Source organism: Meleagris gallopavo, chromosome 3, assembly GCF_000146605.3.
Source record: "Meleagris gallopavo isolate NT-WF06-2002-E0010 breed Aviagen turkey brand Nicholas breeding stock chromosome 3, Turkey_5.1, whole genome shotgun sequence".
Taxonomy (NCBI): domain Eukaryota; kingdom Metazoa; phylum Chordata; class Aves; order Galliformes; family Phasianidae; genus Meleagris; species Meleagris gallopavo.
The window spans coordinates 18,751,752-18,775,841 of NC_015013.2; the positions used below are offsets into that span (position 1 = coordinate 18,751,752).

General features: G+C 36.7%; 1 protein-coding gene across 1 annotated transcript in view; it reads right to left on the minus strand.

The window, feature by feature from the left end:
• Positions 1–734: 734 nt before the first annotated feature.
• Positions 735–24,090, minus strand: part of LOC100548692 (threonylcarbamoyladenosine tRNA methylthiotransferase) — a 279,899-nt gene continuing 256,543 nt past the window's right edge. Inside the window, exons 12-14 of the mRNA XM_010708474.3 lie at positions 15,335–15,515; positions 1,307–1,369; positions 735–755 (exon numbers count right to left, since the gene is read on the minus strand). Of these exons, the coding sequence (XP_010706776.2) occupies positions 750–755; positions 1,307–1,369; positions 15,335–15,515 (250 nt within the window). The 3' untranslated portion in view covers positions 735–749. The remainder of the gene's footprint in view (positions 756–1,306; positions 1,370–15,334; positions 15,516–24,090) is intronic.

Genomic DNA, 24,090 nt, shown 5'->3' on the forward strand with positions numbered 1-24,090 from the left:
TCAGGTCTCACAGACAATCAAAGATGATCTATAGAAAATACGTCAAAGAGATGGATTTCACTTGAAATGATACATAATTAATAATATAAATTGCAGAATATCGACTGTTTGACTAACTTTTTCTTTTCTTTTTTTTTTTTTGTAAACTGTAAATGCCAAAGTAGGTGGTAACTGTGGAACTCTTGTAGCAACAGCCTGTCTGATGAATTTAATCCACTGATATATAGAGAATGTATTTATTTCTCACAGCTGTTTGTATAGCTATACACACACTTCCCATGTGTTCATACATACAGATAGACGTGCATACATACACTCTTCTGCTGTCTTCTTCCCCCAGATATAAAACTCAGCTCTTTTTTCCACTGTATAGTTACACATCTACACTTACAAAATGGCACATGCTTTGCAAAACAGAAAGCAAAGACAGTGATTTCATACTGCTGACAAATTGTTAAAGAATCTGTACTTGCCTAAAAAAGCATGCCCACAGGTGGATCCAAGACTGGACAAACTCCTTGAAAATATTCACAAGTTTTCTTAACTCTCTCTTCAAACTGTTTAAAGCATTCTTTCTCATAATGTCTACACAAAAGCATTATGACTACTGGCACCACAGAAATGTTGTAATGGCTGCCTTTCAACCTGATTTTATTGTCTCTGTCTCCTGGTACTCCAAAATCTCCTTGTAACAGCTTTAGTTCTTTTACTTCACATTGCATGACTCTTTGGGAAGTGATCTTGCCTTCTTACCCCTGTGATACAAGATGCAGCAAACAATGGTTCCAGTCTTTCGGGGTTCACAGACTTTACAAACAAGGATCAAATTATAGTGACAACAACTACTTTTTCTTTTCTCCCAGACAACCAGGAGGCTGTTAGCAAAACAGCATCTTTCAGTGATAGCTTCACAATCAACAGATAATTCATTAGTATCATACATCTCTAGGCCTAACTGACACAACAGTCTAAGTATGATATTCAGGAATAACATAGCTTCTGAATAGAGAGAAAAAAAGAAAGAAATCAGATATCACACATGGTCACTTTGCACAATTTATCGACAATCTATAAATTATACTTCTAAGAGGTTAAAGCAAGTTACTGATTCCAGAAGTCAGAAAATGCAGTTTTTCAAGCTTGACTTGAAGAAACAAAAAATCATTCATACGACAGCATAATTTAAGTAACATGAATGCCTTCAATTTTCGATTTTCTTTCATTTTTGCATAAACATAAAATATAATTACCACGGATGTTTGGAATTATTCTTAATAACAAATGTAGATAGCATATTTTTCCTTACCTTATGATCATATGGATTGTATGAATGAAACAGCTGGGACAGATCCTTTGTTCTTTGTTTTTTCTGAAAAGTAATATTAATAAATAATCTCTGTTAGAAGAAGTAAAGGAAAAAGAAAGAAACTACGGATTTAAAAAGTTGCATGTAGGTACAAATTCTATTCCCACTTCGTTAATGGAACTGTGAGTATGAAGAGTAGTGTATGCAGATCAAGGATACTAAACATCACAGGAAACAATTAACGTATATATTAACAATGCTAAGGACATAACCTTCATAAAAATAACTAACAATATATAGAACATCAGAGGAATGTGTAAACAATTCATATTTGTTTTAATTTCTGAACAATAAAACACAAATAAAGTTTTAGAATATAGATAAACTTTGAAGATCAGGCTCCAATCTTGCAAAGACCTGTCTGCTATTCTAGTGTTTGCTTGCACTCTTGCTTTTCAGCAGATTCAATTCAAAGGAAGGCGGTTTGAAGACGAATCATATATTATTTTCTATCTCTTGATGATAATACTCTCATTGCCTTGATTGTTGAAAATTAATAGGTAGTATGCATTAAATGCCAAGTCAAAGGGAAACAGGTTCTTTCTGTTAAGGACAAAGTTCAAAGACAAAACCTGCTTAATCCAGTTTCTACTGAAATCAGTGAAAAACCTTTCAGTGATTTCAGCAGATGTTAAACAGAAATCTCATCTGCACTCTATAGAAAGGAGCATGGGAAAAGGAAAAAAAAACCAATACTCTTCATCTTGAATACAGAGATGAATCACATGGAAGTTCAGAGTTTCATTATGTCAAAATGTACGTTAACTTAATTAATAGCTCTGAAAGGCAGAGCATTCTACATTGGAAACTGGAAAGAGGAGACAAGAACTCTTTGCTTGCAGTCTGTCCTGTTGTTTTGTTTTAGCAATCGTTTCAGTGAAAGCAGTTATCCAGCATGCTGTTAACTAAATAGCTGAATAACTGCACTTTGGGAAACTACAGGACAATTCTGTAATTTTTGATTATACATTTTCTTTCCATACATTTTTATTTTCTATTAAATGTTCAGATGCACTTAGTTGTACAGGCAGTAACTTCAGTTACTAGTACAAATTTAAGACAACTGCATAATTCCAACTTCAAAGTATCAGACTAATATTACTACTTCTGTGAGGTCAATTACTACTCTGTTTCGGTTATGGCCACCGAATACTCAAAATAATTACCCCTATTTGAAGAAGAGTGCTGATTTTTGTTATCAGTATGGAGGGTTGCTTCTCTCATAGACAATTCTACCACAGTAATACAGCACACCTAATACACCTAATCAGCTTTGTTTCTGTGAGATTACCAAGCAACTTTAACAAAGTAATATTAATAAAGATATTTTTGATGGTATAGAATTTCTCAGAGATCTAATATGCCAAAGAAAAGATCTATCTTAGTAGAGGAACCTTGGCCCTCTAATCCCTATTAATACATGTTTTATTTTCAAAGGAAGAAAAACACCCTAACGAAAGGCTCAGGTAGTACAACTCAAATTCCATTTCCACCCTGCAATGACTTCAACCCTTGTACAATTATGCACAGCAACAGTACTTACAATACTATAAAAAAGATTTAGAGAAATGCCCTAATAAATTGAAAAGTCATCAAAATGATTATTTAAAAATTACTTAAAATTAATTTAATACATAATCATGCAAGAAGTATTTTAACAAGGAATCTAGAGATCTCCACTAAACTTCCTAGGAAAGAAAACAAGCAAACAAACGAGCAATCAAACAAACAATAACAACAAAAAACAAAAACACCAAAACAAAATTCAGAAAATAAAGTATAATTCTTGCTTTTTCTTACGGAAGGCTACTTCCCTCATTTCCACTTTGACTGCCTATGAAGTGAGTTTGAATACTTTCACTGAAGTACCTTTAGTAAATACCAATAAAAATTTATGACAGAAAACCCTCATTCTTCACCCTCACACACTAGACAAATTGCCATTTACAGTGCCATTACAGCTCTGTTGGCCATGACACATAATGAAGATGCCCATTGGTACACAACATTTACCATCATCTTCCATTTTTGTATTTTAGGAGACCACTCACTCACAGAAGGTAGAAGTTTTGCATTTGTATGGTTGGTTGGTTATGAAATAAAGTGTTCCTGATTGAGGAAATGCTGAAAATTCACGAAAAAAAGCTACATGCAAAGGAGTTTCTGGAGATATACCTGAAAAAACGCTCCCAGAAAAGTCACAGGATGTCCTGCATGCTTAGTTCACCTAAATCTATACGGTACTTGACTGGGCTGTGGGAACTTTGGATACATTAAGACAAAGATGCTATAATTACAGGGTTGAAGTTGACCATGATAATTTGTGTCTTTCTAGAACACCAAGTTCACTCAACTCAGATCTATTAATAAAAAAACCCACAACAAATAAAAACATTTAAAAGTGTTTTTACCATTTTCAGAGATGAAGAAACAAGCACTGGGTTTAAGCTACTATAACAGTAACCCCTTCAAATCCTTAAATGTAGAGTATTAATTGTAAGTTTTTTAAATGGAGAAAAGGCATGGTTCCCAGCTCACCTGCAAGGGGAGGAAAGCACGAGAGCTGCGTCAAAGCATGCCTCTCCACATCTAGACACAACAGGAAAGCAAGGAGATAATGTTCTTCTCTCTCTGCCTCTAAGGCACTATTCCAGACACTAAGCTTTCTGCTTCCTTTTAGCTTGAGCCTATTGATAAGCATCTCCCACGACTTTCCTTGATGCAGCTTGACTCCTATGTCTCTCTACTCACTACTAAGCCAACATCCTTTTCATACTGATCATTGAAAATAAAGTATGTGATCATGCAGACATTTTTTCACTTCTCTGCTTCAATACAATTTTAAAATGTTAAATTATACAGGAGATACAACATACACTTTTTATTGTTAGCTGAAGAGGTACGTAAAAGATTGACAAACAATAGATGAAAGTGGACTTGAAGGACTGAGTTTAATATTGTACAATCATATATTTTACACAAGGCCAAGACAGATGGCCCTCCTCAAGTAAAGCACAGCTACTGTAAATGAACTATTTCAAGCTTATTACTAAAATACATGTAAATAATCAAGCGCTTCTCAAAAGACAGGCAGTGTTCAACATGCGATTATAAAATAAAAAACAGAAGAAAATACTTCATTAAATAAGCTGGGAAATGAAGTAACTACTGAATACTAAACACCATGGACTCACACAAATATATTAGACTTTTCTGTTGATGTTCTTTCCTTACTTGGTTCATAATTACCTGCCTTTCAGATGGCATTAATGTAACTTGTAAACTGCTTGCTTTCTTTTAAGCATCATAGATCTATAAAGTTTAGTGTGAAGGAGAGTTCAAATATTGCTCAGATACTTTTATTACAGATTACTTAGGAGAAGCTAACAAATGGAATACTCTCAGTTTTTCACCTAGTAATAAAGAATTTCAAGATTACTCCCCAATATGAAATGAGTGAGGCACCAATTCCCTATAAGTTCAAAGTTCAGTTTTAGTATGTCCCTTATCACCTTCAAAGTTCATAATAATTCTAGTCAAATATTACTACAGATCTGCAGATTCCACCAGTACCATTGAAGGTGTAAGCCTCAACTATATCGCCAACAAAATTCTCTCTTTTTTTTTTTTTCTTCTAATTCCCTCTCTTACAATCCCTCTCTTCTGTACAGTATTGGTAAGAATTAAAACAAAATATAATTTTGCCTCAAGAACCTGACTTGATTTAGGCCTTATAAAGCATCTCATATTCTAGAGCATCATACCAAACAATAGCAATGACTTTTTTTTTTTCCAAACAAGTCTAGAAAACCACACCACTTACTTGTACAGAATATAATGGATTAGCTAATTTACAGATGAAACCACATTAAACTTTGTGAGCCAGCGTAGAATTTAACTGTAATATGAACTGTACACCTACCAAAAGTTTTGCATAAATAATTCTTTTACTCTATTATTTGTGAAATCCCATTTTATGGTTCAAGACTCAAAATACAGCATGAGACAAAGAACAAAAAAGTGGGAGCCAGGTTACAAAATGCTACTGGGGAGAATAAAGTAAAATACGCAGCTTTTTAGTTTAAATATTGTATACAGGCAGTGTTCTTGTAAACGTAGTCCACAGAGTCCTGTATTTTATAGGAACCACGGCAAAAAATGCTTTGATAGACTACAGAAGAAGGAAGTCACTTTGCAAGTACCTTCCCCAGCTGCTTCTTTTCTGAAACAGTGTGTCCAATGCACTTTGTGTCATGGAATTTAACTTCAATAACGCACTTGTTCAGAACAGCAATGAAGCTGTATCCTCCCCCCCCACTCTGTAATTCAGGGCCTTAGGTAGTTCCAATCCCCAGAATTTTATAGGAGAATTGAGTTAGGAGCATCCTATCAAAAGACACTAACTGGTCTAATTTAAACCTCCAAAGAGTAATTTGACAAAATAACAGAAAGATGTAGCATCTACTATAACCAAGGTATACTTAAATGCCTTGCTGGGAGATTCAGTCCATAAATTTTTAAATCTCTGTACCCAATCCACAACATGGAAAAGCGCCAAGTCACTGAAACTGCCAGGTTACCCAAGTTTACAGATTGCCTTTTGTTCTGCAAAACGATTTTAAGAAGTGATCATAAATTAACGAACCTTTGACCTTGAGTTATCCCATGCATTGCCTTTGGGTAAGCCTGAAAAAAATATCGTGACTAGGTCAGATTTTGTGGTAAAACCAGCGTTCGTTATGTTTTTGTGTCTGTGCTCTGCAAAGTATGGAAGAGCAGGAATGATAACACAGAATCACAGCATCGTAGGGGTTGGAAGGGACCTCTGGAGATCAACTAGTCCAAACACCCTCCTAAAGCAGGTTCTGCACAGTAACTTGCTCAGGAAAGCATCCAGGTGGATTTTTAATCTCTCTAGAGAAGGAGATTACAACCTCTAGGCCGCTGGTACCAGTGCTCTGTCATCCTGAAAGTAATACAATTAGATGGAACTTCCTGAGTTATATTTTGTGCTTTCTGTCCATTGTCCTATTGCTGGGCACCATCAGAAAGAGCATGGTCCCATCCCTCTTGGCTCCAATACTTTAGCTATTTATAAGCATGGATAAGATCCCCTCTCAGTCCTCTCTTCTCCTGGGACTGTTCAGCCCCAGATCTTTCAGCCTCTCATCATATGGGAGATGCTCCAGGCCCCTAATCATCTTCATGGGGCTCTGCTGGACTTTCTCTAGAAGTTTCCTGTCTTTCTTGAACTGGGGAGCACCAAATTGGACACAGTACTCCAGATGAGGCCTCACCAGGGCAGGGTAGAAGGGGAGGATTACCTCTCTCAACCTGCTGGTCATATCTTTTCAATGCACTCAAGTATACCATCTTCTTGGCCACAAGGCCAGGCTGCTGGCTCACTGTCAACCTGCTGTCCACCAGGACATCCAAGCCCTTCTCCACAGTGCTGTTTTTCAGCAGGAGAGCCCCTGTAACCTGTACTGATGCATGTGGTTATTCCTTCCCAGTTGTACTACTCTGCACTTGCCCCTGTTGAAACTCACTAGGTTCCTTTCCATCCAGCTCTCCAGCCTGTCCAGGTCATGCTGAATGACAGCACAGCCTTCTGGTGTGTCAGCCAATCCTCCCAGCTTTGTATCATCAGCAAACTTGCCGAGGATGCACTCTACCCCTTCATGCAGGTCAATGACTAAGTTGCACAACTGCCCATTTCAACACAAATCTTCTTTTTTGCTAGTTCTGAGTGGATGCATCAGACATCTCTGGGGATTTCCATGTAGAGGCATCAGTTTCAGCTCTGAGGTGAGTATCAACCATCACACTGTCAGAGATCAAGAATTCTTCCCCTGGCTGTAAACTTGCTAGCAAGGTATAGAGCCCTGACTGCACAACAGAGTGCTGCTCCCAGTAGGGAGAAAGCAAGCCTCCTGTTGCCTTCCCCATACACCATCCCACAGGCTCCCACATCCTATGGCTAACTCAATCCTACTGTCTTTCTGATTATATCTATAATGAAGCAGACAAAATCACTTTGGGAGTAGTGAGTCTTGACTTAACCTACCTGCATTACTCTGTTAAAACAGACATATATATATATGAATAATTAAAGCAGGTATGTATTGTGTTTTAGCTTGGTTTAAGAAATTGCTCTAATTTTTTTGATGTAACCATGCAAAAGGTCACTTAGTGTACAGTATATTATATTCAGCAGTTTATCTTAGTGTCCCAATATAGTGGACATTTTTCCAGTTCAAATTAATAGCAGAATTATACATTTATAATTAAGATCTTTAGTCTTTGTATATTCTATACACTCAGTGATTCTTCATAAAAACAAATTTTAAACAAAGTTTGTTATGAGCCCATACAATTTGTGTTTTTTCCCCAAACAGAGAAACATATACATAACTGCACACACTTTTACTAAAAATATTAATCTAGAAAATGACCACAAACATTAAATTCTATTCAGGATTATGGCAACACAAATAATCACTGATTAGTCTCTTTTACATTTTAAGTAGAGATTCCTATTTATGAAAATTACAAATGTTTTCAAAAAACAGCGTACGATCTTCCTAAGAGTATATGCCAACCTATTTGAACATAATTTCTTAAAGGGTCAATCTTCCATTAAACTACAGGCATTGTGATTTTCTCCTGAACTCTCATAATTTCAGCTACGTAACAGACTCTGCAGTCTCGCATATTTTATACATCTTAATGAATTCCTATTCCTTCCAGTATATTTGAGTTCTTTAATTTAGCATAGGATTAACATTTGTTTTTCCTATCATTCTCCATAACAAAATCTCCCCCTACACAGAAGTTACAAAGAAGACTTTCACAAATAAATCTATTACAAAAAAGGGTTTTCAGTGACCATTTATCCCATGGGACCTTGCATTTTAGCTGTCTTCACTGGATATACTGAGTTAATGCTGCGTTTCACTTCTGGTAGATTTCTATATCTGAAATTCAAACTCAAATTTTGATCTTTACCTCAATCTCTGTAAGGTGAACAAATAATAAAGTTATTGGTCACAAGGGATAAAGTGAATTGGAACTGTATTTTTACAAAAAAAAAAAGCAAAAAAAAAAAAAGCAGAATGATTCATAAGATGTATTTTAGTCATGAAATGATACTTCCATACACATTATACTTAGGATATACTGGGTTTATATATAAGTCCAGGACTACTGACCCGTCTACATTCTTTTCTTTTCATAATGTGGTGAGAAATCCATGTCCTTGAAAGCACCCAGCTTTCCAGCATCCCAGAAACAAGGGCAGAATGATGGCAGCTGATAAGATACAGCATGGTACGGAATAGAGAGCAGTAAAGGATGCTTGCATACCTACAGACAAACATATGGACTGGACACGTAAAAACTGCCCCGTGTCTCCACTCCCTGCTTCATCCCAATCTATTATTCAGTTCTTCACTCTATTTCCAGTTGTTCAATAATTCCAAACCCCACATGGATTTTCAGTTCATTCATTGTGGGTGCTGTGGAAGATCCAAGTTCCAAAACACTCAGCAACCTGACTGACTGTGATGGCTCTGAAGGGGCACACTTTTATTATCAAAGACAAATGGGGCTCAGGAAAGGGCCACCAAGAACCCACCGAAGGACATTTCAGTGTCTTTCCACTGCAGATTTTATGAACCATCATAAAATAAATGTAACATGATTTGTTAATTATGGACAAGCTTAGTCACCTCCATGATACAAAATAAATACATAAAAATATTGATAAGTCTGTGATGTTTTTTATTTAGAAATATATTTTTAACTGGATTTATGTCACAGGTAAATTCTTTTCCTGGAGTCTAAAATACCAGTTTTAGATAGACACAAAAATTAATACACTCAACCAGAACACATTTATGCTATACAGCAAAGCTAATAAGCAGTAAAGCTTAAACCATTTCAGTGACATAATTAATATCAGACCTGGAAAGACTATTAATTTGCTATCCGTGTTAAGTCTGAATTATTAAAATGCAATTATGCTCTCATTTGAGGAAGTTCAGAACTGCCAAAGCTGAAGTTTTTTTGTTTGTTTGTTTTTAAAAGAAATAGTTTTTTGTTTTTTTTTTAATGTTCTGATGCATACATCCATTTTCATGGACTAAGAGATGGACAATATTCACTAATTCCTACAGCCACTTGCACTGTTTCCAACTCCAAGCAGACTGATTCATAAATGTATAAATTCATATAATTCTTAACTGAAAAAAAAAAAAAGATTTCTGATATTAGCTAACTAAAATTCAAGTACAAATGACAGAAAGCCGCACACTTCCATGTTTTTTTTCTGCTTACTTATGAGTCATTGAAGAGGAAAGAAGGAAAGAAACTAGGAATATACATGTTTCCTTGTATGCATCCGTTCTATAGGTATCCACGGGTATAGATAACAGAAAATAGCAGGCTAAAGACAAGCATGCTAGATATTGAAAAAAATAGCATACAAAGTTTTTTGAGGACTGATAAACTCTGGAGCCTAGCAGTCATGCTAAATCTGTGTTCTGTTTTCATCCAACAGCAGCTCAGCACCACACACTCCTTTGCTTACTCCCTTCCCAGTGGAATAAGGGAAGAATTGCAAAAAAAACCCCGCAGAACTCATGGGTTGAGATTAAACTATTTATGATAGAAAAAAGGAAAAGGATAACAGTTATGACAAATGTTTACATATATATGTAGGTATATAACAAGAGATGCTCAAGCCATTGCTCAGCACCTACCAACTGACACACCAGCTCAACTGCCTCCCACAGCAAAACCAGATTTTCAATTCAGCACCTGGTCAAATGAATGTAAGGAATTTGAACTCAGGTTGCATCTAGCTCAAAAATAAAAAATGTTTTTATATTTCCGTAAAATTCTGTTCAGTAGCTTGAATCACAAAAACTATTTACAGGTAATTACTGTCCTCTCACTTCATCACACAAAACCCCAGTTTTGGCTACATAGTGAATGGTGAGCACTGGGGCAGATTTAAAGATACAGGAGTCTTAAAGAAGAAATATTTTTCACCATCTTTGTAATGGGGGAAAAAAAAAAGAACTAGGCTCTCATGGGTCAGTCAGCTCTTGGGAAAACATGGAGAAAGGATGCAAAACTACTTATAAGCATCCAGAAAGGAAAACAAAGAAAACACAGATTTCCCCCCAGTATCCAGCAGCTGTATCAATCAGAATGAATTTCATCAGAGAATAAGTATTTTTTTTTTACATAAGAGAAAGCACAGCTGTCTTGATGGCTAGTAAGGCTTTTTACGGTGCTTCACATCATTCTCATAAAAACCGTAAGGAAACACGGTCTAAATAAAACTGCTAGAAAGCAAGCACAAAACTTGCTGGAAGAGGTTAACTTGGAATACCTCACTCAACAGTTCACTGACAAATAAGGATTATATATACAGAAATACACATATTTAATTTTTTTTCCCACTGTCTACCTCCCCTTCCAGCCTTCACATTTTTAACTCTCTGGTCCTAAACTTGCTGTAAAAATCCTTACTTAGGCAGAATAGCAAGCCATAAATAGAAGTGTGCTGCTGAGGAAACAAGTAGTATAGAGATACAGACATCAAACTCTTCTACCATATACTATAAAATATCCTGTACCTACTTCTGTTTCTGAGGCAAGTGACTTTTGGTATCACAAAGCAGTTTGGGTATGAAGCTTGTAACTTATTTATCTCAGAATAGTAATCACAGTACTTAACAGCGAAAAAAAATCAAAGAGACAATCTTCAGAGGAATTAAAGGTAAGGCCTAGCAAGTGATTCATATTAAATTTTCCTGCTGGGAGCAAGGTAATTATTTTATGATACCTATAAAGAAAGGAAAAAAAAGGTAGTGAAGAAACTGAATACATTTCCTCTTCTACACGTCTTCTATCTGGACATCACAATACTTTTTTGAAATCTAAAAACAAAAAAGGCTTACCCTACTGAAAATCCTTATAGAAAGCTTGGAATCCAGTCATGCTGTCACTGAGGGCAGCATAATCATGAAGCTACAGTCACATCAGTGCTCTCAGAAAAGCTGCCATCTCTGGTTCTCAGCAGAGGTAAACTCAATTGTTCTACACTATGACACCTATTTGCAAAATGGCTATTTCATTTTGTTTCCCTGTGACAGAAATCAAGCTGATCATAAGATGACAACGTCCCCTAATGCTAGCAGAAATGGTGACAGACCAAATCTCAAGGACAGAGAGAGAGAACTCTTCCCCTCCAAGTCTCCAGAGAAATAACAGCTACCTTGAAAAACAAAGTGAAGAGAAATTAGAATCAAAGCAAAAAAAAAAAAAACAAAACTAGAGATGCTTGAAAGAAATAGTAATTTTTTTACATTTAGAATCAAAGCAGTCAGACCCTTTGCCAAGCAGATAAATAAAAAACTCTACCAAACCCCTCTAAATCCTGTTCCCTTACAATGCTCACTAGCATAAATAGCTGACCAGAACCTGTAATCTGAAGTGTACATCTATCAGCACCATCACTTTTATGAATAAAAGCAATAGGAAAGTGAAAAAACACAGATCCTATCTACAAATACTATCTGTATTTAGAGACAGTAATAACAAACTAGAAAATAGCATTTTGTAGTTCACTCTTTTTAAGACTTATTTAATGGTTTTACAGAGAACCCATTGGAGATAATGAACAACCAGACTCATCCCTGAAACAAAGTATTCAGCAGTAGGTGGATAAAACAGGGGGTAAAAGCATTAAAGTCTCAAACAACACCTTGACTCATTTTTCATACACGACTCAGCAAATCCCTGCCATTGCTTACAAATAAAAGGCATTCTTACTTTTGCTTAACTGAGCTCTAACTTTTCTCAAGACCGAAGAGAGCATTTATAGTAAGCATAGCCTAACTGACTGTTATAAGTGATGAGACCATTTAGACAGATGTCTGATTCTCCACGGACACTTTTTCTCCAGGAGGAACAAGAAAAGCTTGCAGCCTTAGCTGTGTTACCTGAATTTGTGGTGGCAGACTTGTCCATCTGGATTAGTGTCATCTGCCCTTTTAGAAGATCAGTGCCTGTAAAGCTTTCAAAGATAAATCATCTCTGCGAAGGAAAGATTCCTTGTAGACCCACTGATTTTACTTTATTTTTTTCTATTTGGTCTTACCATGAAGTCCAAGTGAGATTTTTATCCAGAAAAGCAATTGTATTTACAACTTTTAGCAAAACTATCCACTAAAGATTTAAAAGCACTAAATGTTACCATGCTTAGTACTCCACCAGCTGTCCCTAAAATACATCCTTCCTGGAAAGAGCTAATTTAAAAGGAACTGACAAGGCAAGTATGTTATTACCACAGCTGTGATAGTTGGGCAGAAGCACTGAAGCTGCCTTGAACCAAAGTTAGAGAACTGGACTACACTGCAGTGGAGTAGTTTGCACATAGCATCAAATCTCTTGTAGAAATACTGCAAAGCAAAAAGTAACAGCAAATAAACCCAGACTTTAGGAAAAAATATAAGAATGACAATTATAAAATAATATATTCACTGGTTCTGCATCTGTGGTTAAATAATACAGATTAAATTATTTTCAAAGAATGAGATCCTACCAAGAGTTTCAGTGCAGAGAACACTGTTACAAACTTCCTGTAAAAGCACTGGCTCACACATTTAGACTGGTGATATAATCCATTGCATAAGTGTACACTCAAACACTTGCACCTAATATTTCAATATCACTTATGTGCTATTTCTTTCCCTAAACAAAAGCAGTTAAAGGAAAAAAAAAACCAAAAACAACAACAACAAAAAACAACAGAATGATGACAGGAATAATATTTTGTAAAAGAATGAAGTGTGCATAGCATGTGTGGTAGCTTCTCCTACTAGCAGAGTAACACAGAGGATAAGTTACTGTAGACATGGAATAAAATGCCACTACATTCCTTCTAATGCCACTAGCTTCTATCTAGAGGTTTTGTAAATGTAAAGCTTAAGACAGCACAGTCTCCTTCCTTTCTCTTTGACTGGTTACTCTCTTCTTCTAGACAGATGGAAGAATAAAGGATCTGAAGGTGTTCAAGGTCAGGTTGGATGGGGCCATGGGCAACCTGATCCAGTGCCTGATTTAGTGGGTGGCAACCCATGGCAGTGGGATTGGAGCTAGATGATCTTTAAGGTTCCTTGCAACCTGAGCCATTCAGTGCTTCTATGATCTCATATGACTTTTTAAAGAACTACAGAAGAAAAGAGAAAAAAAATTATTAATCACAGATTTTCCACCAGCCCTGGATTAGAGGCTTCATCTTTTTTGAGTGTTCTTACTCTATTTAACCCTAAACTCGCGCTAGAAATAAGAAGAATGTGAAATTGGGTTAAAATGACATTACCATTTTCCAAGTAACCATCCCACCCACAGAACAGCTAATACTCTTTTGATAAATGAGCTCTTCACACTATGTCTTCCCAGGACACACAGTTGAACAGAAGTGGGCAAAACGACCTAAGCTCTTTGCGCCTCTTGTGACAATACAGCACCTACAAACTAGTGGATGGAAGAATATAAATCAAATCGTTTTTCAGTTTTTAAGTTGCCTAACTTCCAGAAATCATATTTGTGCATATTTTTCATTTTAATGACCTTACAGAAAGCATTCTAAACTAATAAAAATAATTCAATTGTGTCAGTTTGTTACGCTAAGTATAGTATTTCAACAACAGCTGCTTATGTCTGAAAACCCATATTTTCTATTATGAGATTGACTACAATAAATGAGCAATCGTTACTCAAGAGGTACTTCTCTGAATAATAAATTGCAGAGGCCAGATATACTCTCATTTCCTGTCTTCTGCAGCTGACATCTTACAGAATTCATGGAATACACTGAGAGCAAGCAGAGACTCTTCACTTTCAGAAACACAAGTGGAGGAATAGAAGTACAGATACGTAGGTTTGACTTCCTATTAGAGTACCAGGATAAGCAAATGGAAATAATCAGTTTTTACTCAAACAGACTTACGTTGTTGGTCAACTTTCATTCTTATACTGATAGGAAATATAAATGTTACTTATGCCAGTAATAGTGAGACAATAATGATCTAAATTACAGTACTGGCAGTCCGCTACACTTATTTGTTTGGAGAAAAGTTATAAAATTTTGCAGAGTAATAAATTCAATTAAGAAATTAATACATTCGTATATGATTGCTAGTATTAATTACAAAAAACTATTTCTAATCAATCAAAATATAGTCAATAGCCACCTGCTTTCTATAATAAGTTGGTTCCTTTCCACATATAAAGTGGTATAAAGTGGTTCCTTTCCACATATGATTCTGAGATGAAAATGTTGGGTTACTAGGAAGGGACCCATTTTTAAGCTAAAAGCAGAAAAAAAAGACATCTCAAAACTGAAAGACTAACTGCAAATTTCTTCAGGAATCAGGAAGACTGATTTTTTAAGTACAGTATAAGTTATATATACATAACTTAGAGTATAACTTATAACACTATTTATAGGTGCCCTGTGGAATTATTGTGTGCAAATTTGATATCTGACAAATGAATCACATATTATTATTGCTCTATTGTTAAAACTTTGCACAATTATTCACAACAGGTTTAAGACTGCTGGAGTCACAGAAGTCTTAAAATGGGGAAAAAGAAACTTAAGCAATTAGCTACCGTTCTTAGCACTTACTCAATCCAAACTTGATAGCAAAAACATGACTTCAGTATAACTACTATTTTACTCTTCCTAGCAATCTAAACAATAATTAATGTATGACAAAGCACCCAGTGATCTAGCTAATCTCTAAAAGCAATTCAAGCATTTACATAAATCTTTAATTGAACTGTAGCAGAGTTTTGCAGAAAATCTACATTTACATGCACATGCTTTATGCATTTAAAAATATCTGAATATGCAATGTACAGTGGAGAAAAAAGAATGTGTCTTACCACCGCAGCTGGAACTTGATGCATTTTTGCAGCAGGAGTTCCTGGGCGTGGGTAGAATTGATTAATAAATAAGCTTGGAAACTTATACTGTTCTACAAGTTTCATAGTTTCTTGAAAATCTTCATCTGTCTCTCCTGGAAAACCACAGATGATGTCTGTAGCAATTGTTATTCCAGGCACTCTGTAAAGAAAGTAGAAAGAATTACTGAACTTAGGACGTGTAAGTCTTATTCCCCCAAAAGCTAGCATACATGGACTTAAAACTCCTCAAATTTATCTACAGAAATTGAAGCCTAAAATGATCTTTAGAGGAAGAAAGAAAGAAATAGATATATAAAATGATTGGTTGGGGATGAAAAATACATTTGGTACTCAGCAGACAGCACAAGCAATATAGAAGACACTGCAGCAAATAATGGATCAGTATCATGATAGAAGAGTGAGAACACTTGGGCTAACTCTTCCTTTATCAGAAATTCTAGGTGATGACAGATTTCTTAAAGTCTATTACTTAATCCACAAAATGTGTAACTTCTGAGCCACTAGAATTTTTAACACTGCTTTCAAAAGAGATCAGGATATCCAAAAAAGGGGGTTGGCATCTCACGAAGCCTAGAAATTACGAATATCAGTAAGACATCTTTTAGTCACAATTTAATTTCTAACTCAGTACTCCACAGAAGCCAAATATTCTTTGTGCTAAAAGGAAAACAAAATACCTCAGTTTACAGCCACTGAGCAACCCTGTTCATCAATTCAACAGCTCCTAACTGTTGCACTTGGACTGAAGATGCAGAACCTTAAGCACATGGCCCAGAAAAAATGAGTTCTTCAACCAAGAAATTACTGCATGGTATTTACAGAGCACTGCATGGGACCCTGGAGATATCAGCACAGCTTTCTGAATGTGACGATAGCCAGCTGGATGACCACTGTCTTATGAGAAGCTGGGAAAACTCTGAATTGTTTTGTGTCTCTGCCAGTTTGTTTCAAAAGTAGGAATAATGACAAACCTCTTCTGCTGATAGGCAGAAATGAATAGTGCTCCCAGTGCTCCATACTGACACAGACAAGGCTGTGGTTCCAGAAGAGTTGGTTTCTGGACAGTAATAATGATAAGGTGGAGAAAATATAATTTACCTTTCCTAGTAAGCATCCCATACAGATATTGGTAGCATCTGACTTAAAGTAGGTTTTGTTTTAAGTAGGGGGAGTAGATGAGATGCTTTCTAGAAATCCCTTCCAATCTAAATGCCTTTATAGTACTTAGGTAGGTGATAGCAAGCGAACAGCTGAGACCTGTTCTCTTAGAGGTGCCTTGTTACAGTGCATCACCATAGAAAAAATAATGCTGTGCTTACAGTGGGAAGAGAAACTTGAATTGGCATAGCCAAAAGAATTTTCTGCAACACTGAGGTCTACTGCAACAGGAGAATCTATTGATAAAAGACCCAGCAAAGGGGAAGAGGAGAGTATTTTTCTTAGTAATTTGATTAGGTGCAATATTAGAGGATGCAAAGTTATATTCAACCCAATGTTTTTTAGCACAAACAGTAAATGGTGGTAAATATCTTTTGTGACTATTTAAACTTAACAGAACAAAAGAAAATGGCTTGTGTCAGGAATGGTGTGGTGAGCAGGACTAGGGAAGTCATCCTGCCCCTGTACTCGGCCCTGGTGAGGCCTCACCTCGAGTGCTGCGTTCAGTTCCGGGCACCTCAGTACAGAGAGGACATGGAGGTGCTGGAGCAGGTCCAAAGTAGGGCAACAAGACTGGTGAAGGGCTTGGAGAATATGGCCTATGAGGAGAGACTGAAGGAACTGAGTTTGTTTAGTCTGGGGAAGAGGAGGCTGAGGGGAGACCTTACTGCTCTCTTCAAACACCTGAAAGGTGCTCACAACAGAGCAGGGCTGGTCTCTTCTCACTGGTGACAGGACGAGGGGAAATGACCAGGGTAAGTTTAGGCTGGATATCGGGAAACACTTCTTTACAGAAAGGGTTGAGTTGCCATTCCTGGATGTGTTTAGAAACTGTTTGGATGAGGAGGGTTGTTAGAGTTAGGGTAGCATGGTTAGGTTGTGGTTGGACTCAATGATCTTTAAGGTCCTTTTCAACCTGAGTGATTCTACGATTCTAAATAATTTGCATGTATGTAGTGGCAACAAGTTTATATTAAAGCAGATGTCTTGGCCTCATCTCACATGTGCTAGCATATGCAGTTAACTGCACAGGAATTTATTAGACAATGTCTTGTTGGAATCTTCTTTCATCTTTACCTTACGAAAAATGCTCACAAAAGAAACAAACCAAATTCAATTCCTTTTTGAGTTCATGGATTCTCACTCAATTTTTTGACATTTCAGTTAAACACAGAATTTGAATGTCAAACCAAAACTTGTAAAATACAGTTACTGGACTAACACCTTGAAGATGTCCAGTAAGTGGGAAACAAGCTCAGTATTACACAGGATAGCAAAAAATTGCCAAACTATTGGTTAAACTGCTTCAATTACCAAAGGATTCTTAAGACTGACACAGTGCAAGATGAAAGGTTCTGCAACACGATTTTGTAAACATTACAAATGTTTTGTGCAGTAACAGTTAGCTTATGGAAAAAAAATTACATTGCTTCATAAATCAATATCAGTAACATCAGCTGCCATTGCTCAGAACGTGCACAGAACGCTCATTACACTTGACAAAACCATTATAATGAAGTTATTTTAACCATTTTAATGGCACTATCAGAAGCAGTCAAAGCATTTATTACCAATGGTAGTAGTAATACCATCCTTTATAAAGGTTTGGTTGTTTCTATAGCAACATGAATTATTAGCTCCAATCAAGCTAGATACAATAAAATATGCTCTTTTTCTCCATAACACCAGTTGTCACTCAGTTAAAAGGAAATTACATATTTTAAAAAATTCATAAATGGTACAAATGTCTGAATTCCATTTGGTGGTAAGGTGTTAATTATCTTAGTAATTAGACTTCTTTCTGGATGGAATTATTACACACAAAGAAAAGTTTGGGTATGAAAAGAGAATAAGGGCCACGGTATACTCAGCAAAAGCAAGTAATGACAGTTCAAGCCAGTATGACTGCCCAAAATACGACACTGTATTGCACATTTTTATACCACTGTTGATTATACTGTTGAAAAAGAAGTCTTCAACAAGGGGGGAAAAAGGGATATGAAATTTCCTACAGAATAAAACCCAGTTACTGACAAAAATCATGCTCTTAGCTTTTCTATCAGCACTCATGGACAAAAATGAGAGAAATTAGCTCTGCACACAAGCATAATTTCTGAATGAAATACACAATTAAGAAAAACATACTGTAGCAAAGTATAAAACACACACACTTGAAAATTAAGGCAACCTCTGCTCTGACAGTCTGAAACAAAGCAGCATATTTTCTCATTTTTGTCCCTCTACACAGATAAATCCCTTCCACTCGCACAAGGAAAGTTCTGTGATCCTAAACAAGATCAGTCATACAATCACCATCATTTTGGGCAGTTCTAACTATCCAAAAATGAGAAGGGAATCCATCTTACAGTAGAGTACATTTTATAGTAGAGTCCATTTCATAGTGGAGCTGTATGGTGCAGCACACTTACAAACAATCATAAACTGGTGCTAACAGGTCACATGCCCAGAGCCTCTCAGAAAGGAAAAATGGATGTGTTTGAAATGATAGTGAAATACATCTTACACTCTACCTAAAGCCAAGCCAAGCAATCCTCCTGGGTCAGAGAAAAAGAACGTGTTTTACCTTCCAGACGAGAGGCTGATGCCTGGAAGCATAGTCTATGAACACAATGTATGTTACTGCTGCCACGAGAGTTGCTTCCTCACAGCTCACAGGCATGTGAGGGAGCTCCAAATAACTCCAGACGAATAAATATGGTTCAAGCAAGCTGTGCGCTACTACAGCTCTGCAGGTCCTGAAGTTATTCTTGCTGAAGTATCTCTGTTGCACATTGTCAATAAGCAGGCAGTCCAGACTAGAATTCAGGCTAGTGATGAGCTTTCTGGTCTTTTCTACTCAGGGGACTCAGTTGCTGCTGTTAGAGAAAATAGAAGCTGAACTAGCAGTAACAGAAGTACAGCAGCTATTACAGTGAGTTACCATAAGTGAATTCACCAACAGAGCAAAGTCAGACAACTCCTGACAAAATGTGATTTGGGAGTAAAATGTGAAACAAAATCCCTGGTAGACTGATATAGAAAATCATCTTCTCAAGTGATCACCTGAAATTCTTTTGCATGATTGTATATTCTTTCTATTTCCCTTCCAGCATTTACCACTGAAATCCAGCCATGACATAAACCAAGATCCTCCAGCCCTCTCATCATAACAAAATACTGGATTGAATAAAGAGCTCTGTGAATAAGTTTAAAATAACACATTCTTAGAGAAAGGTGTAAGAACTGCCTGGGAAGTCTAGAGTTCACTTAAATCAAAACCAAAGATGTGATGACCTAAGCAACTTCTCCATTCATAGATTAGAACCTCACGCTAAAAAAAATGTTAGAAAGAAAAAGTGGAACTCTTACACAACATCACCCCAGACTTTTTCTCTGAAGAAGAGCCTTTATGGAGCTTACGCCCCTTTAGGAAAACTGAAAATGAAATCCAGATAATAAATTAAAATTAAATGATTTGAAGCTGCCTGAGAGTTTGTCTTTGAAGCATGTTTACAGAACATAACAGAACAGGCATCCCAACACGCCATGTTGGGTTGGAGCTGAAGAGAGCAGCCGCATCTTCCTCAAGACTGCGTGGTCTTCCAGGCCTTTTCTTCCCCCATTTTCTTTTTTCCCTCTAAAGAACCACTCTTGTGGGATAAAGAACCAACCTTGTAGGATTTCTGACAGGCTTGTACTGCTCACTGAGGAGTTCTATGAGCTGAAGCAGAAGGGAAACAGGGTACTCAGCTGGAAGCACTGCCTCTGTCAAAGGCTAGGAATAAAATGAAATCTCACTCTGTCTCTCCCTTGACTCTACAGAGATTCACCTGCGAATTAAGCCATGGAGAGCTTTCCACACTTTCAGAAAGCCTACCTCAGATCTGAGACCCTCCTACACTTTGCTGTATCTTTCTCTTTCCATGGACTATCAGTCCAGTACAGCCCAGGGTACAACCTGGAGCTTGGGGAATAAGCCTGAATGTCATTTCTGAAGCAAAGGTGTTTCCATCTTTTTAAGATTTACCCTAAATTATGCTATGGATGTACAGACTTCCAAGAAATGGATATCCACTCACAATGATCTTCTTAGTAATCTTTCCACGTGCTTTTAAAGCTAGTAAAGGGTGTACAAGTCCAAAACCTTCATGTGAGAAAAGATGAGCTCTTTTAAACACTCATGTCAGTTGCTCTAAACATGTAACACCATCACAGAAACAATCAGGACAAACAGTAGAGGAGATCAGAATATCGCTTTTTTTTAGTATTTTAAAAACACTACTACAAAATCAAGCAATAAAAGTAAAAATAGCAAGACAGGGCAGATATTTCAGCCTGCAATATAATTACGCAATATAAAGGAACACAGAGATGGCAAGATATTGCATACAACATGGCCAGGGAGTAAGACTCCAATAAAATAAACATACATAGTATAAAAACATATCTACTATATACATACAACATAATATATGTATACATACAGAAGTACACATACTTCTACACATTGTATAGAATAGTTTCTAATCTACTATACTGTTTCTGCTCATCTGTATTTAGAATCAGTATCTGACTTCAAGCGTTGCTTAAGTTTGAAACACCTTACATTTGCTTCCATAAAAGTGTCCTGGACTTGGCCAGTTGAAAACACAAATCTACCACATTTTAATTGAATTTTTATAAAACATGTAATAAATGTATACTGGAAAAAAAGTACATCACATCTAGTATTGTCAAACACAATCATGCACTGAGAGGAATGGGTGAAACCTGTGGTCTCATTCTCTAAAACAGAAAGCTGCTATTATTCAGTGCAAGAGAAAAACAGAAAATCATTTAATAAAATGTCACGGTTAAACTTCATTATTTTTAAACTGAGTTACAAATTAGTTATTCAGACCTTCTGTTTTATCACTTCTAGCAAATTTCAACCTGTTTACGGTGTGCATATTTCTATTACATACAATAGCATGAGATTCCACCCTGGCAGGGCACCTGCTAGCATCTTTCATTCATGTACGTGTTCCATCTGCAAAGCAATTATATTATCTCAAGTATTTTAAAATGTTCTCTATTACCACCTAACACAATTTTAGGCTGCCTAACAAACCAGTTTTCCTTCACCTCACAGTTTGCATGCATCACAGTGAAGATATCTTTTTGTTGTTACTGCTAGTAGAAGCCTATAAAGGGTTCATTTACAAGTAGTCTCACAAGTCTACTTTCACACAACAGTAAACATTTGATAATATTTATTGTTTCAAGTAAGTTATATGTTATATATTTATGTATGTAAAATGATAGTCTTAGGATTTTTTCTTTTATTGCTTTCACAGCTTGGATCCATAGCTGGACGATGTCTCAGACACAACAAATCAGACAAAGAAACTGTAAGACCATATTGTATTTATAGTGTGAATTTTTTCTTCTATTAAAAACATGCAAACAAAAAAAACAACAACAAACAGATGAAACAAAGTCTAGACATGACCCCAGAGCAGGACTCAACATATGCTTGCAGACCTCCATGAAGAGGGGTATATATGCAAATATACACAACAGGAGAATAATTGGGAAGACCACAAGCACTACCACGTAATTCAGAGGTGGTTCATAGTGAGAAACTTCAGATTTCCAGGGTATCAAAACCTACATAAAGCCCAGCCTTACAACTAGAGAACCATTGTGTGCACTCTGGTTTTTGTGTTTTACATTTTACAAAGCACTAAAGCACTAAAAATGATTTCCACAGGGGGAAACGTTGCACTTGAGCTTTGTGATAAACAGCAACTTCAAACTGATTTGCAAATGCAGCTTACAAGGTGGTTTTCAAACTGTGGAGCCATTAACAGTTTTGACACAAGCACATCAACACTTGCATCCATCAACCTCGGAAAGGCTGCACAGCAGTATCTGAGATCAGTCAATACAGACTGAGAGCAAGAATGAATATTTTATATCACCATTATTTACCGAGCCCACCCCATGCCCCAAAAGAGGCTGTTCACAAACTGGGCTGAATGACACCATGAGACAAGCAGGAGACCTCATTTCCTGATACAACCTGAGAAGGTACTGGTAGGAAGGATCCCATGTGAGCTGGGATTCAGTCTGTCCTTAGTGCTGGGGAATACTGACCTGGATAAAATATATTTCTTAGTTGACATGGCTTGCTGGCTGAGGATGAAGGAATACTCCCAATTTTACTCTCTTTAAAAAGTTATAGTGAGGGCTGCTGGCGTTCCTGTTAGATGCAGTCATAATACTTCATATGCAATACTGTAACATTTCCCACTATCAATATTCTCCCCCCAAAAAAAAACTCACAAAGGAACAAAACAAAAATAAACCAAAACCCACATCACAGTTAAGAGTTGGACTAACTTAATTCAGCTATAGGGTGTTTTACCCTTCCCGTAAGATGAAACATTTTACATAACTCCATTACAGATTTATAACCTCAGATCATTATTGTTTTATGATAAAAAAAAACAAAAAACAACAAAGACAGCCACGACGTAAGACAAAAAGCTCAACATCCTTAAAGTTCATTTCCATTCAAACTCTAATAAATACCATCTGCTGTGTACTTTAGGGATATAATACCCGTCAAAAACTCAGCCGTATTATGAGAACCGGCACCAAGTTGATCTGAAATGCATATTTGAACAGATGTGTTTAAATTACATCTCTCCATCTATCCACATGCATAAATTCAGAATAAGCATGTGTTGATTTAAAACGCGTAAAAAAGGGATTTGGAGATGCATCGAAAGTGAACAGCATCTCAGTGGATCAAGGCTCACATTACTAAAGGTCATTACTAAAAATAAAGTTTGAATTTACTAAGGGTTGCACCAGGGACTTGTTTTGGGGAATGTACTTAATGCTTGCTGCACTAACTTTCTATGACCCTTCACTGTTTAACATTAGAGCTGTCAGGCATAGCCAGAAATAATAGGATCTCAGTCATGACTAGCTGAGAACATTATAAATTTTTTCTCTGTCTGACACAATGCTTATCACCAGTACTGAATGTCTTGGGCCCTGAGGACTCGTGCATGTCTCCTTCACTGACAGTCATTTAGCTCTTCACTCTGACAAAGAAATCAGGCATATAAACCAAAATGATTAACATGCCTTCTTGGCATGATTAAATCCAAGAAAAAAAAAAGTGCAAGCTGTGCTCCATTAACAAATGCTAATTAAAGAAGAAAAATCCTTCTGAACTCTTTTTCTCCCCACTGTAATCTACTATCAACTAATGATTCAGGGACTTTGATGATAAGGTAGGTCAGATCAAAGGTTCACCTAAGCCCAGGCATCTGCTAATAGCAATGGCCACCAGCAGAAGCCAGGAAAGCACGAAGTGTCCAAGATGTATGGTCCCCAGAATCCCTTCCTCCTTCCAACAATGGGATTTTGTCAGGTGGTTTTACAATCAGCAGGCTGTGATGGACTACTCCTCCATCAGCTTGTCCAGTCTGCCCTTGAATCCCAAACCCTCCAGCACATGCGCACTTGCTGTGAAAAGAAAAACTTGTTTGTTCTGAGCC